The 12917-nt window shown below is 39.5% G+C and overlaps 1 protein-coding gene across 1 annotated transcript in view; it reads left to right on the top strand.

Moving 5' to 3' along the window:
* Positions 1-12917, top strand: part of LOC102100248 (connector enhancer of kinase suppressor of ras 2-like) — a 164430-nt gene that overhangs the window by 132813 nt on the left and 18700 nt on the right. The window contains exons 14-18 of the mRNA XM_088062604.1: positions 563-597; positions 6391-6439; positions 9252-9300; positions 10379-10554; positions 12035-12108. Coding sequence (XP_087918730.1) covers positions 563-597; positions 6391-6439; positions 9252-9300; positions 10379-10554; positions 12035-12108 — 383 coding nt within the window. The remainder of the gene's footprint in view (positions 1-562; positions 598-6390; positions 6440-9251; positions 9301-10378; positions 10555-12034; positions 12109-12917) is intronic.

The following is a 12917-nucleotide window of genomic DNA, read 5'->3' as shown; positions in this document are numbered from 1 at the left end:
TTAGCTGTGGGAAAAATCCATCATAAAACTTGTTTTAAAGTAACTTAAACTGTCTGAAGATTTTATTTTTAACCCCAAATCAGCTGCTACTTACTCCACAAAGACAGGTTCATTTCCAAACTTCAAAGGAATAACCAGTGTGGTAAATCAAGTTATTTAAAATGCAAGAATGATGTCAAAGAAAGTTTGACCTTTTAAAATTCTGTATTCTGTATTTCAATATTTGTTCTTTGCATTTAAACTCCCCTTCAAATAGTAACGCTTCTGCAAACAGTCAAACAAATTTTAGCTCCCTTACTTTAAAGAGCTTTGATCACAATTACACAGCATCTGAAGTTAGTTTGTAAGTGCAGATGCAACATGCATTTGCATTGCTCTTTTTAAGCACAATCTTCATTTTAAGATAACTTAGCTGGAAATTGAAATAAATGTTCCATTTCCTTTGCTTTAGAGTTGCAGAATGACTGTGGTTTACCTCTGTCACTTGTTTCACTGTGCCCAGAGCACCAAGGAAGTCTGGTCTTTAAGTTGTGCTTAATGCTCTTTATTTTTCTTTCTACAGAGAGCAGGGGATACAGTCAGTGGAGATACTGAAAGGTAATTACTTCTGTTATTCTATATTTCAGTATATACACAATTATATTTGTGAATTAAACTCCTTTCTTTACTTTTAAAAACTTCGTTGCAGTATTTGAGGAACACATTTTCAGAGTTTAGAGATAACAGTACTGACAGCATTTAGTAAGCATTCATTTGCCAACATCTAACATAAATATAAATTCCAAAGGTTTAAAAAATTCTTCAGGTAAAATTTTATAAAATGTTTGTAGAGGGGAAAATTTGTACTGTTACATTTCTCAATCTACTTTTTTACTTTTGAAATTCAGTATCTCAGACTCACTCTGAGGATGAAAAACATAATGTTGTGTCTAACACGATTTTCATAACCAACAGGCAGAATGTTTCAATGAACATCTCCATCTAATTCAGTCTGTACAAAATTACTGCTTATATTTGTGGTTTGTAGTAGATAGATATTAAGAATGGGATCTTCAGTTTGGCCTTTAGGTCTGAATAGAATCAATTTATTCTAATGAAGAAAACAGCAATTTTGTCTTTGATTTCTTTGCTGTTTATCTGATGAAGAATCTTCATATTCACGTTGTATCCAAAAGTCTCAGTAAAAGAAGGTTTGAAGCAACAGCTACTTTGTATTATCATATATTCTATATATTCTAATTAAGTTTTGTTGTAATCTATGATAATTATTCTTTTTTATGTTTTTTCATCCTGTATATGGCCTGAACCTATTTAAGAAGCTGAATAATAAATTAGATTTAGAGTGTTTAGACCAATCTAAAGGATTTACAGCTGCTGATGATTCCCTTCAGTGTTACAAACATCCCTGAATTACAGCTGAAAGTCTGAGGTACACTATCAGCTGGTGACCACCTCACGCTTGATTTTTTAGGGCTGACAGCATTTTTACCTCCTGCTATGTGTTTTAAACATCCCAGTGCAGTTGAAAGGCAGCTGTAGTGGTGACCATTTCCCTGGGTGTGCAGTTAAAATGGCATTTAACCAGCTGGAGCAGCAGTTTAAGCATTTAACCAACTTAGCAGAGATTAAAGTGAGGTACAGCTGAAATTCCACCTCATCTGACAAGGGACAGTCCTGCCTCTCCAGTGCCAGTTCATCACCTCAGCTAAGCATGGGGGTTTGCTTTTACAGCAGGTTAAACATATTAATATTTTAATATTAATATTTCGTTCCACTTCACAGCATCCCTCCTGTCCAGGCTTACCTGGGGGGAAAATGGGTTATTCTTGATCTCTTTGGAAGTAACAACTTCATTTCACCTTTTGCCTTTACCTCTTACACCTGAGGTTTGAAAACCTACTGTTTTCTGTAAATCTGCCTCTTTTCATTTAGTCTCCCAACCCCTTTATAGATTCTCTTGTCCTGCTCTTCTCTCCCACTTGTTTCTCCTTATTTTCAGCCTGGCTGTGCCCTCCCTTGGGTCCTTCCTGCCTGACTTTTCTGCATTAGAAAGAAACCCAAAACCCTTCCCAGAAACAGCCACATGTCTCACCCTTTTCATTTCCTTCTCCACACCCACCTTTTCGTGCAGCCACAAGCAAGAGCTGCAGAGGAGTGGTTTTTCTCTTCTGAGGAATCTTGTTCTTCCCAGAGCAAAGGGCTCCTGATTTTTCCCAGTGGGTTGCACATGCTCAGCTTGGCAGGGACGTTGCAATCCAGATGGAACATCCCTGGTGGACAGGACAGGGCATCTGCCAAGAGATACTTTCCAGGGACATATGACTTGATGAAATTTTGGCAAACTTTCATAGCAAAAGGCTACGCTTTTATGTTCTTTTATAGAAAAATCCTTCTCCCACACATTTTAGATTTCAGGCCCAAAACATGACTATTATATCTTTTCAATATGTTGAAAAATATTTCAAGAGCCAGAATTATATCACCTTTGTAATAACCTTATTTAAAGTGATTTCAGCAGCTTAAACCAAAATAAAAACAGTTTTTCAGATATTTAGCCCCTGGAGTTAGGCTTTGGGGACCGGGAGACAAACTGTGTAGACAGATTGACATATTTGGGTGAAATACAATTATCTTCAATAACTGAAAGAGGGGAAATGTAGGTTGGATGCACAGAAATTCTTCCCTGGGAGGGTGGGCAGGCCCTGGCACAGGGTGCCCAGAGAAGCTGTGGATGCCCCTGGATCCCTGGAAGTGCCCAAGGCCAGGCTGGAGGGAGTTTGGAGCAACCTGGGACAGTGGGAGGTGTCCCTGCCATGGCAGGGAGTGGCACTGGATGGGCTTTAAGGTCCCTTCCCATCCTGTGACTCTGATTTTAACATCCAGGGACCTGTAGAGCTTCTGTGACATTTATTATCACATCCTTTGTTTTAAAAAAGCCAAGGAGCAGGAAGTTGTTCCTTGTGTGCAGTAGAAGGGCCCTCAGGCTGCAGGGAACACGTGCTGCAGACTCCAGCAGCTTTGGGAGAGCTACGAGGCTGCAGGAGCTTTTTTAACTCCTTGGATGAGTAGAATGCAGAGCAAACCTGGCAGCTCTGTCACAGCCTGGGGCAGAGCAGAAATGAGGGATCTCTGCCACACAACTCTGGGTTCTTGCAGACTCTTGGTGCCTGAACTGCTCATCCTGGCCCGGCCCCGCAGCCCTCGGTGCAGGACACCGTGCACCCCTCACTGTGTCTGCCCTGGCAGACAAACTTGAGCTCTCCTCACAGCTCCTGGGGCTGGAAGTTCACAGAATTCACAGAATTTCTAGGTTGGAAGAGACCTTCAAGCTCATCGAGCCCAGCCCATGTCCAAGTTGTCCAAGTCGTGAAGTTGCAGCGTGCAGCTGAAGATGGAATCCCTGGATGTGTGGGTGCACCAGGGTTTTGGGAAGCTGAGCTGCTGCTCCTGAGCTGTTCCCCTGTTTTCCAGGAGCCTTTGTCCCAGTGGGGCTGTTTCACAGACGAGGAGGAGGCGCCCAGTGAGGAGTCAGTGCTGAGCTCTCCTGCAGACAAACACCCAACTCTGTGCTTAGCAGGGTTCTCTGTGAGCTTTGATCTTCATCTCACTTTGGAAGAATTTTTTGCAGTAATAGGAAGCCTCAGCACCTGTGGGCTGTGGTCATGGCTGTGTGGTGTGACATCCCCGAGGGCACCTGGGCACAGACCCCTGCTTCCCTCAGCAGCCAGGCCTGCAAGGGGGAGAGAGGCAGAAAAACTGCACCATTCACACGTGGCACAGCTGCTACTTGAGCTTTCTCTGAATATTTCCTTCATTTTCATGTGAAAACACTGCCCAAGTTCTTCCTCATAACACATTTTGTCTTTGTAAATAATGCCTAAAGATTATTTTGATCACGGTCACGGTGGTGTGCTTTGGAAATTAATTTTTTTTTTTTGGTTTTTGTTAATGCCAGAGAGATAAGAAGAGATGAATATTTTTAAAATAACTTTCAGTCTTGACATTCTGCTGTCAACACTGCATGTTCAGATGCACCTGTTCTGCAGAGATTTACAGGTGCACCTGAGCTGCTCGAAGCATCAACAGCCCAGAGCAGAGACCTGAGCCAGGGATTTCAAAACTCACTACAAAATGCTCAATAATTAATCTGCAGTGAGAATTTATTTGTTGTAACAGGAATATATTATATAAGAGATGGAAGTTCTAGTAACCTAAATGTAAGTCATGGATCCAGATGAGGTGATTAAAAATGCATTCCTGTGACCAGGTAGATAAATCCAAAATGCTACATGTGTGTATTAGTCCAAGTTCTGAAAAATGAATAAAAGGGAGACCTTTTTATCCACAGAAATTCCAATATATGCCCCACAGGTGGGCAGAGCACATCCAAAGTCTCAGTAGACATTGCTTAAGTCCCCCAGGTTTCTGCCAAATAGGAATATCCAGAAATCCATTTGAGGAAATTGTAGGGTAGAATAAGTATTTTAGAATGAGACTGTAAATGTAATTTAATTAATAAATGTTATTAGTTACATTAATAAATAAATGCTATTTATGCAGTTATTTCCTTAATATCTAGCCTTTTCTATGTGATATTATTTATGCAAGGAATGTTTCTGCAGACATACTGAAATAATTGATTGATTTGTTTCTTGTTTTCTGTTTGTTTTAATTGGTACAGTCTATTTCTAGATCCTGAAGTTTGTTTCAAAAGCACAATTATGCATGAAAACACATTTAGTAGATCAACTGTTTTAATTGATTTGAGAAATATTAGTCCAGGTGCCTATAATTTGTATCACTGCACGTCTCCCCCCTTCTTTTCCATTTATCCCCATTTTTCTGTAACAATGGATTTCCTAAAAATAAAGCTGAGGAATAACTCAACCAGATATGATCCAGAGCATTTCAACCAGAACTCACAATGTACTATGGGGTTTTCTGTCTCTAAATTGGTTTTGCCACCTTCATACAGAAAATTTTCTAGTTTAGAGAGGAGAAAAGATCAGGATTTCCTCCTTCTGTGGTCTGCACATCTGAATACTTCAGGAATAATTAGATTTGGGGAGGGGTATTTGATAAACAAATTCTTTTAACAAACAAACCCCCTGCAGACTGCTGAAAACTGTTCCCAAGGGAAGAAATGACACTTGTTGCATGCTAGAACACCTGATCCTGACCTGACTTCCTGGCCAAGGTTTCAAAAGCTGCTCCTATCATGAACTGCAGACTGCTTTCATCACCTGACAGCATTTTTGCTGCTGAGAGTCTGTGATTGCTGCAAGGAGACCCATTATTGTGCTTGCACAGAGGCAAATAAAACTTCACTAAGGACGTTTTCAATGCCACCACAGATGCATAACTGAAGTTGTATATTGTATAATGCTGAGAGAGAGAGTGGAAGCATCAAAAGTGATGTTTTCCATGTGGGATTAAAAGGAACAGCCCCAAAATCAGGGGGAAGTGCCCAGAAGGACAGAACAGCATTGATGGCATTGTCAGGGACAGAAATGGGGCATTAATGGCACAATCAGCAGCATTTTGGGCATCTCTCCATTCCCTCCCCAAATGTCTGACACTGAACTTGTTTGTTTTTCACTGTTTCCTTCAATCCATGTCACCTACAGACAGCTCAGAACATCGAAGTCTTGCCTATTAACTTTTGAAAATTTCGTTTCAATGTTGAGTATTCCTTCCCTTCCCTGCAGGCTGGAAATTTCCTTTGCTTCAGGACCATAGATGTTTCTAACCCACAATGCAGAAGTTGTTTCTGCTGGTAAATTTGATTTCTCCTTACAATGGAAATCTTCAAATGAGAAAATGCCACTTCCTGCCTCGCTAACTTAAAACAATTGTTGTTATTATGACCAACAGAATTTGGCAATATACTAAAAATGTCCACAATTCTTTTATTCCTTTTTAATTATTCCCCTCAGTCACTTTCTCATTTCTGCACTCTGTTTCTATTTACATGACAAATTCAAAATCATCCACAGTTTTAAGGGTTCTCCTTTTCCTTACCTTTGAGAGCATGAAGGGGAATTGTGTGTTTAAGAATTTCTGTGCCAGATCAGATGAATCTGACCCTGATTCTGTGTCCTATTTCCATCATGGCCAATGCTGTTTGCACTGATGAGGAAAAGCCTCTGGTGCTGCTGCCCTGCTTTGTTCTCCATTCTTTACAGCATTACATATATCAGATATAGTATGTTTGCATTTTAAAGTGTCAATTCTTGGTATCTGTGGCATCCTGTGGCAAAATCTTACAGAACTTTGTTCTGCAGGATGCTGTGGTTATATTTAGAAATTCACAGAGTGACTGTAAGCGCTGTGTAATCAGTCTGGATTTTTCCCTGGGGTTATTTGACATCTTTCTTCTGTCTGTCCTAGATATGCAAGTTCTGCCATTGACCATCCAGGAAACACATCCATGAGGAAGGTAATGATTTATAAATGTGCTTTAAATAAGAAAAAAACTCCTCAGCTGTTCAACTCATTGCCATATTTTTAAAAGATACTTAAGATATCCCAAACCTTGACATTTGCCTCTGTTATGAAAGAGCTGAAAACAAAAATCTAGGAATAATTTCCATACTGAGGAAACAGGCTGCTGCAACCACAGCAGGTCGATGTGTCTGCAATACTTTTAGTTAAATTTAGGAATTTAAGAATTCAGTTAAGTTTAGGAAGCTTGGGGTGTGTTCTGAAGTATGTGGTGGTTTGGGGAGGAGAATCACACACCACCTTGGGCTGGAAGGAACTTCTGGAGGGAGGCTTACCCTGAAGGTGAAGAAAAGTTTTAAAACTCTTAGAATATTTAAATAGCACCAATACTATGATAGGGAGATTGGGGATTAAGATTTTCAAATATTTTTGTGGGGCCAACTTTGAGGTGCTCCATTTTCTTTGGAAAATAGGTGTGAAAGAAAAGCTTTATTATTTAAAATTTTGCAATTATTTCATACAAAGGACAAACAACAGAACTTTCATTTGTAGAATGTCAGTTCTTCAATGTGACTTAGCACATTTTACACTGATTAGGTTGGACAGAACTTGGACCAACCTGCTCTATGGAAGGTGGCCCATGGCAGAGGGTGGAATGGGATGAGCTTTAAGGTCCCTCCCATCCCAAACCTTTCTGTGCCTGTGATGACTCAGTTCTAAATAGTTTTCCCTAAAAACCCTTGAGGTTAAAACCAGTGGAGGTACAACCACTCAATCATTTAGTGTTTCTGTGACTGCACTTCTCCTACCCCCTGATTACACTGAGATCTCCTTAATTTACCTTCACCATTCAATTCTAGCAGCTTTTTTCACTTCCATTGGGCTGGTTTTGGGTGGGGATGGTGGGATGTGCACTCTCTGACTCTGGCCTTGTGTTGTGGTTTTGAGATAAGAATTGAAACGCTGACAGCCCCAGCGAGTTCTCCATCATCTGTCTGTCTCCCATAGCAACTCTGAGTCATCTGGAGTTGTGAGTTCCGTTTCCTTGCAGTGTTTGCCACCAAGTTAATTACATATAGTGCTTCTTTTATCTCTCAGAATGTGGGGCTTGAATTTTTACGTTAGCAGTGCTAATTAACTACTGATTCCCAAGGTATGGCAAACCTTTTGCTTTCTCTGGTTTCCTTGTTTAGAATACATTCTATGTGGGCATAAACAAAACAGGAAGAATAATTAACTAAGCTTTTTAGAAGACATTTTTTATTTCAGCAAGATATTTTCAGCTCTCCCTTGATCTGTTGTACTTTTCATTTCACAACATTTTATTGTGTTTTTCATTATTTTAAAAACTTTGATAGTAAACAATACATACCAGTTTCTGGTATCTCCTCCGGGCATTTCATTTGTCTTGCAGTTCTTTAAATTTCACCACATTTCATTATAGGGTTTTATTCCATCACTCCATTTCTCTAGCCTAAATTGTGGGAAGGTTTGGTGAGGTGTTTTTCAGGAACACACCTACTTTGCCCTGATGCATTTCTGTGGAAAGAGGAGCACTGAGCAGATTATTCCAGCCCCAGCCACCACAGAACTCCAGCTGACACAACAGGGCAGATCAATATTGCTGCTGCGATTTGCAACACATCAACAAAACCCCCAGAGCTGCTGTGCACATTTGATACTTTCTCTCAGGGTTTGGCTGTTTCATTTTCTGTATTTTGCCACATTTTCTCCAGCACAGGAGCATTAATCTTCTCTTGAATGAAGAGACACGTCTGCAGAGATGCGCTGAGCTGGTGGCTGCTCTCGCTCACCGCGCTCTCCCTGCCAGAGCGAGCGGGGTTTTGGGGTTTTGGGGCTTTGGGGTTTTGGGGTTTGGGGAACCAAACCCTGGTTCCTGTCCTGGGGCTGCCCAGGAGAACTCACTGAGCTCAGGAGAGCACAGAGAGCTCCTCCAGCCTGGGGAGTCAGGAGATTCATCCCTGCAGGCCCCACAAAACCTCCCACTTGTCAAGCGCTAAATCGCGCCAGGGTTACAAACAGCACGTCCAAACCCGCTCATCCCTCTGCTGCTTTCATTTAAAATAAACCTTTTTCTCTCTGGAGCTGGAGTCTCCTTTTCATCTGATTATTTTCAAGGGTTCTTAAGCATTTGTACATTGGAGGCAAATCCTTACCAGCTTTTGAGTACTGTCCTTGTTTTTAGGTTTAAATAAAGAGATGTTTTTAGGGTTTTTGTTTTGTTGGGTTTTTTTCAGAATCTGTAGCAATTTTCTAATGCTGCCACAAAAGAAGAAAAAAAATATTTTTTTGTTTCTCCTGAGACTTATTCTGTCAACCACCAACCCAAAAAACTTCCTTCTGTGGTGGGAAGAGTGTGACTTTGACATGGCATTGAGCGCAGGATTTTGCACATAATGTTTGTGGGGGATATTTCTTTTTGAATGCTTATTTTTATAATTATTTCATTAATGCAACAAACTTCCAATACTGCGTTTATCAGCTCATTCATGGGAGTTTATAACTTTAGTTTTCAAACTACTGCACAGCTGTTCATGCCAAGGATTCTTTGATGGTTTCATTGCAATTGTAATTAATCTTTTTTAAAGCTTTTTCAATTGCAGATTTAGCAGAGTATTGCTTTCTTTATGATGTTGAGGAAAGTTGTAAGGGGAAAAATGACAGAAGGGAGATCCTGTGATCACTGATGCTGAGATAACCCTGGAGAGGGGTGAATGAGAGCTCTTACATGTTACTGCTGTCACTTGCACTGGTGTTTCATAATTTATTTATTTTTTTCCTTACAGTCATTCCATTACGCTTCCCTCAGGGTAAAAAGCAGAAAATGGTCAAAAGGTAACTTCCTTCAGTTAACATTTTGAAACTAGAAAATGAAGCTCCTTCTCAGATAATGTGATCTTTATCAAAAGTTCAACTTGGCTCAAATTTTTCTAAATTTGATAGTAAGCAACAAAGAAAAACACTAAATTAAAATACCAAAATAAAAGTTTTAGAGGTATAATATTGCTTGGGTGGGTGGTAAAATTTCCTCTTCCTTAGGAAGAAGGCAAGGAGTATCTATGAGCAAATTGATGAGAACTTGCTTGTGGAACACTGCAGAGCAAAGGATGGTGTTTTATATTCTCAAAATTTCTTCCCTGTTTCACAGCTGTAGAACAAATGTAATTCTTGTAGCATCATAAACTTAATTTTTCACAGAAAAAAAAAAAAAGTGTGATATGTGAAGGAAATTTCCTACAGAGTGGTTTTTTTAGGAAAATAAATGACACCATATTTATTAGAAACCTGGTTTTATTAATACTTACAAGACAAGCTAAGCCTTTCAATTAGGATTCATTGAAATAACACCAAGAAAAAGACAAACAACCCTATTCCTGGTGCTGTGCCTATAACAGGATGTTGTAAATTTAAAATATTGGTGTTCACTTCAGGATAAAAATCATGTAAGCATATGCACTGTTATGGAAGTGAGCAATCTTACTTTTTTATTGGTTATAAAAATTGGATTTAAAAATTCCCATCATTTGACAGGGCTTCTGCTGCCAAAGGGAAGATAGATAGAAAAAAATAGTGTTTGCATCTATGCACAGATTGTATCCTACTCTGAGTTCCTGACTGAGGCTAAATAAATATATTTTTATATATAAATAAATATATTTTTACTTTGGAATGATGCTGTCCATCTTAATCAGAAAAAAGAAAAAGCAGCCCTTAGAGGAATGAACCTTCTAGAGATTAAATAAAGCATTGCACAAACCAGGCCCTTCTAATTTTGTGTTCATGGGGAAACCAGAATTGCAGGGCACTGTTGAATTTGGAAATTGCTCATTCTGAGGCTGGGGAGGATTTTAGTCGGAGGGTTTTGAATTAAAAATGGAACAGTTTTCCCCCTGTCACCCCGTGGTGTTCCCAGGGAGTTCCCTCTCCAGCGTGAGCAGGAGACGCATTTCCTGCAAGGACCTGGGCCACGGCGACTGCGAAGGCTGGCTCTGGAAGAAAAAGGATGCCAAAGGTTATTTCACCCAGAAATGGAAAAAGTACTGGTTCATCCTGAAGGATTCCTCCTTGTACTGGTACACGAACCAGAACGTAAGTACGCACCATGACTGGACAAAGTAAAAATGAAACCTTGGGATTTATAATTCTTTTAAAGTCTATTTTTACTGCGTGCTTGGATGAACTTAATTTGCCAGTGGTCCCTTTATTGGCCAGTTGTTCCATTGTCTGGGAAACTCTGGCTGGATATATTTCGATTGAAATTCTTTTTTGAAGTCTCCAAGTCCATCTTCAAGCTTAATAAAATAGCAGATGTTCATGGCAGTCTTTAAGAAATGAATATGTCTGTAGTTAATCCTTTTCCACAGATTTATTTGGACTAACAGTGTTCACACTCAGCTCTCCCCAGTTTCAGCCGGGGGGGACGTGCAAAGTCTAACCATTTGTGTTAGTTAAGCATTCTGTGAAGCAGATGTGAAAATCTGAATTTGTAAATCTCTTTATCTAGAAGTTATTTTTATATCGATGTTCCTCTAGCTTTTTGCTGAATTAGTCTGGAGTTTGCAGTTTCTCATGTGTAAAATGCTGTTCTTGGTGAAATTTTCCTGAAAACCAATGGGCCTGTGCTGGTGCAATCTGCATAAATGTAGGGAAAATAACAGAGGGGAGAAACCCAAAATGGTTCAGTGCTGCTCTTCCATTTGTGTGCAGCAGCCCCAGCGCTTGAGCTGAACTCTGCAGCCTACTTTGGCCACTGATCTTTTACTCCAGCTCTCCCATTTTCTCCCAGAGGATGAGTTTAGCAGTGTAATCCCCCCCAGTTTTTGTGGATTTTAGCCCCAGAGGCTGTTCAGACTGTGGGTGATCAACAGGTCTTGTGGTGTTTGACATTTCCCTTGTCATACTGGCTGTGTCCCCCTGACTCCCAGGCTGTGGCTCAAACCAAGCCATAATTCACCGTGTCCTTGCTAATACCTTTCAAAAACCTGCCTGGTGTTAATATTCCTCCCTGCTTTTCCTCCTGAATTGCTTCAAAAGAAACAAAAAGTGACAGGATACATTTCCTGGTTATTACCTCCCCATTTAATCAGAGGTGACCTCGCCAAGGAAGCTCCTCAGGGGCTGTCAGCAGAGCACGTGCTGTGACAACTGTGACTTTAGAGAGAGTCATCCACCAAACAGCTGTAAAATGTACTTATTTATGATTTTTAATGGTATTTTATTGATTGATTGATTGATTGATTGATTGATTTATTGATTGATTTGTGGTGAAGAATCTGAGAGCTCTCCTCTGTTTCGGTGCTAAAAGGTTTTCTGTGATCTTCAGCAAAAAGGGATTGGGATGGCTGTGCCTCCTTTCAGAAATTATCAGTTTAGTTACCTCACAGAGGTAATTTACATTGTGTGATGAATTGAATCAATTTCATAATAAAAACAGTACATGCAAAATACATTCAGTATTTCCTTTGACTGGGTAGTTGTTCTTCATATAAAACCCAAACAGCTGCTGCTCATTTCTCTCCACTTTAATTCTGTGTTCTTTTTCAACATTTTTTTTTTCTTCATTCAATAGGATGAAAAAGCAGAAGGATTCATTAGTTTACCCGAGTTCAGGATAGACAGAGCAATTGAATGCAGACGAAAACAGTAAGTAATATGTCAATTATATTTATAAAAGATTGCTCTTGGAAGTTTGCTATACATAGTACTGAACATTGCAAAGTCCAGAGAAGGAAATTACTGAGAAAAAACCTTGAAATCTGTAAATATAACATCATAGATCCACTTAAGCTTTAGTATTTCTCTTTATTATAAAAGATGCAATGTAATGTAAATTCCATTTACTGGATTAAAATGAATTGAATAACTCTTTAGCCAGCTTGCCAGACAGTCCAGTTGCAGCTTCAGTTAAATAAGTAAATCAAAAAGCAATGAATACTTTAGTAAAGAGATAAAACTTTCTCAGGTTCAGTAGGGCTGTATTTTCCCATAAGAAGTAGCATAACAACTATCATAGTAGGGAATGGTGAATATAATCTTAATTTTCTCCTTTATGGAGGAAGCTTTTCATACCCAATATTGTGTTGCTCTCAGCTGCTAAAATATTTAGATTCCATATGCAAAATGAACTCTGTATTATTGCTACTTCTACATTCCGCTCCACTTAAAAGCATATTATCAGCTTTCCACAATTAAGGAATATTTAATAACAGACAGTCATTGGAAACTGCTTCCAAACAATGTTGGGATTGCAATCAACAGGTTTAACAGAACAATCCCAATGCTTTGAGAGTAGCTCTTTGCTGGTATCTCCTGAATTATTTCCATTTTTCCCTACTTTCCTACTTTTAACTAAGCATCCTGGATTTTTCCTGTGCTTTTCCAATGACTGAATGTAGTTTTGGTGTGAGGAAACAAGTGCTACAACTATGAGCAAAATGCAATGGAAATATTGA

The sequence above is a fragment of the Pseudopodoces humilis genome, chromosome 15 (assembly GCF_049639895.1).
Source record: "Pseudopodoces humilis isolate 2021_Gansu_Grassland_sample_001 chromosome 15, ASM4963989v1, whole genome shotgun sequence".
Taxonomy (NCBI): Eukaryota; Metazoa; Chordata; class Aves; order Passeriformes; family Paridae; genus Pseudopodoces; species Pseudopodoces humilis.
The sequence above is the reverse complement of the archived record's forward strand: the minus strand, read 5'-3'. Positions and strand labels throughout refer to the sequence as shown.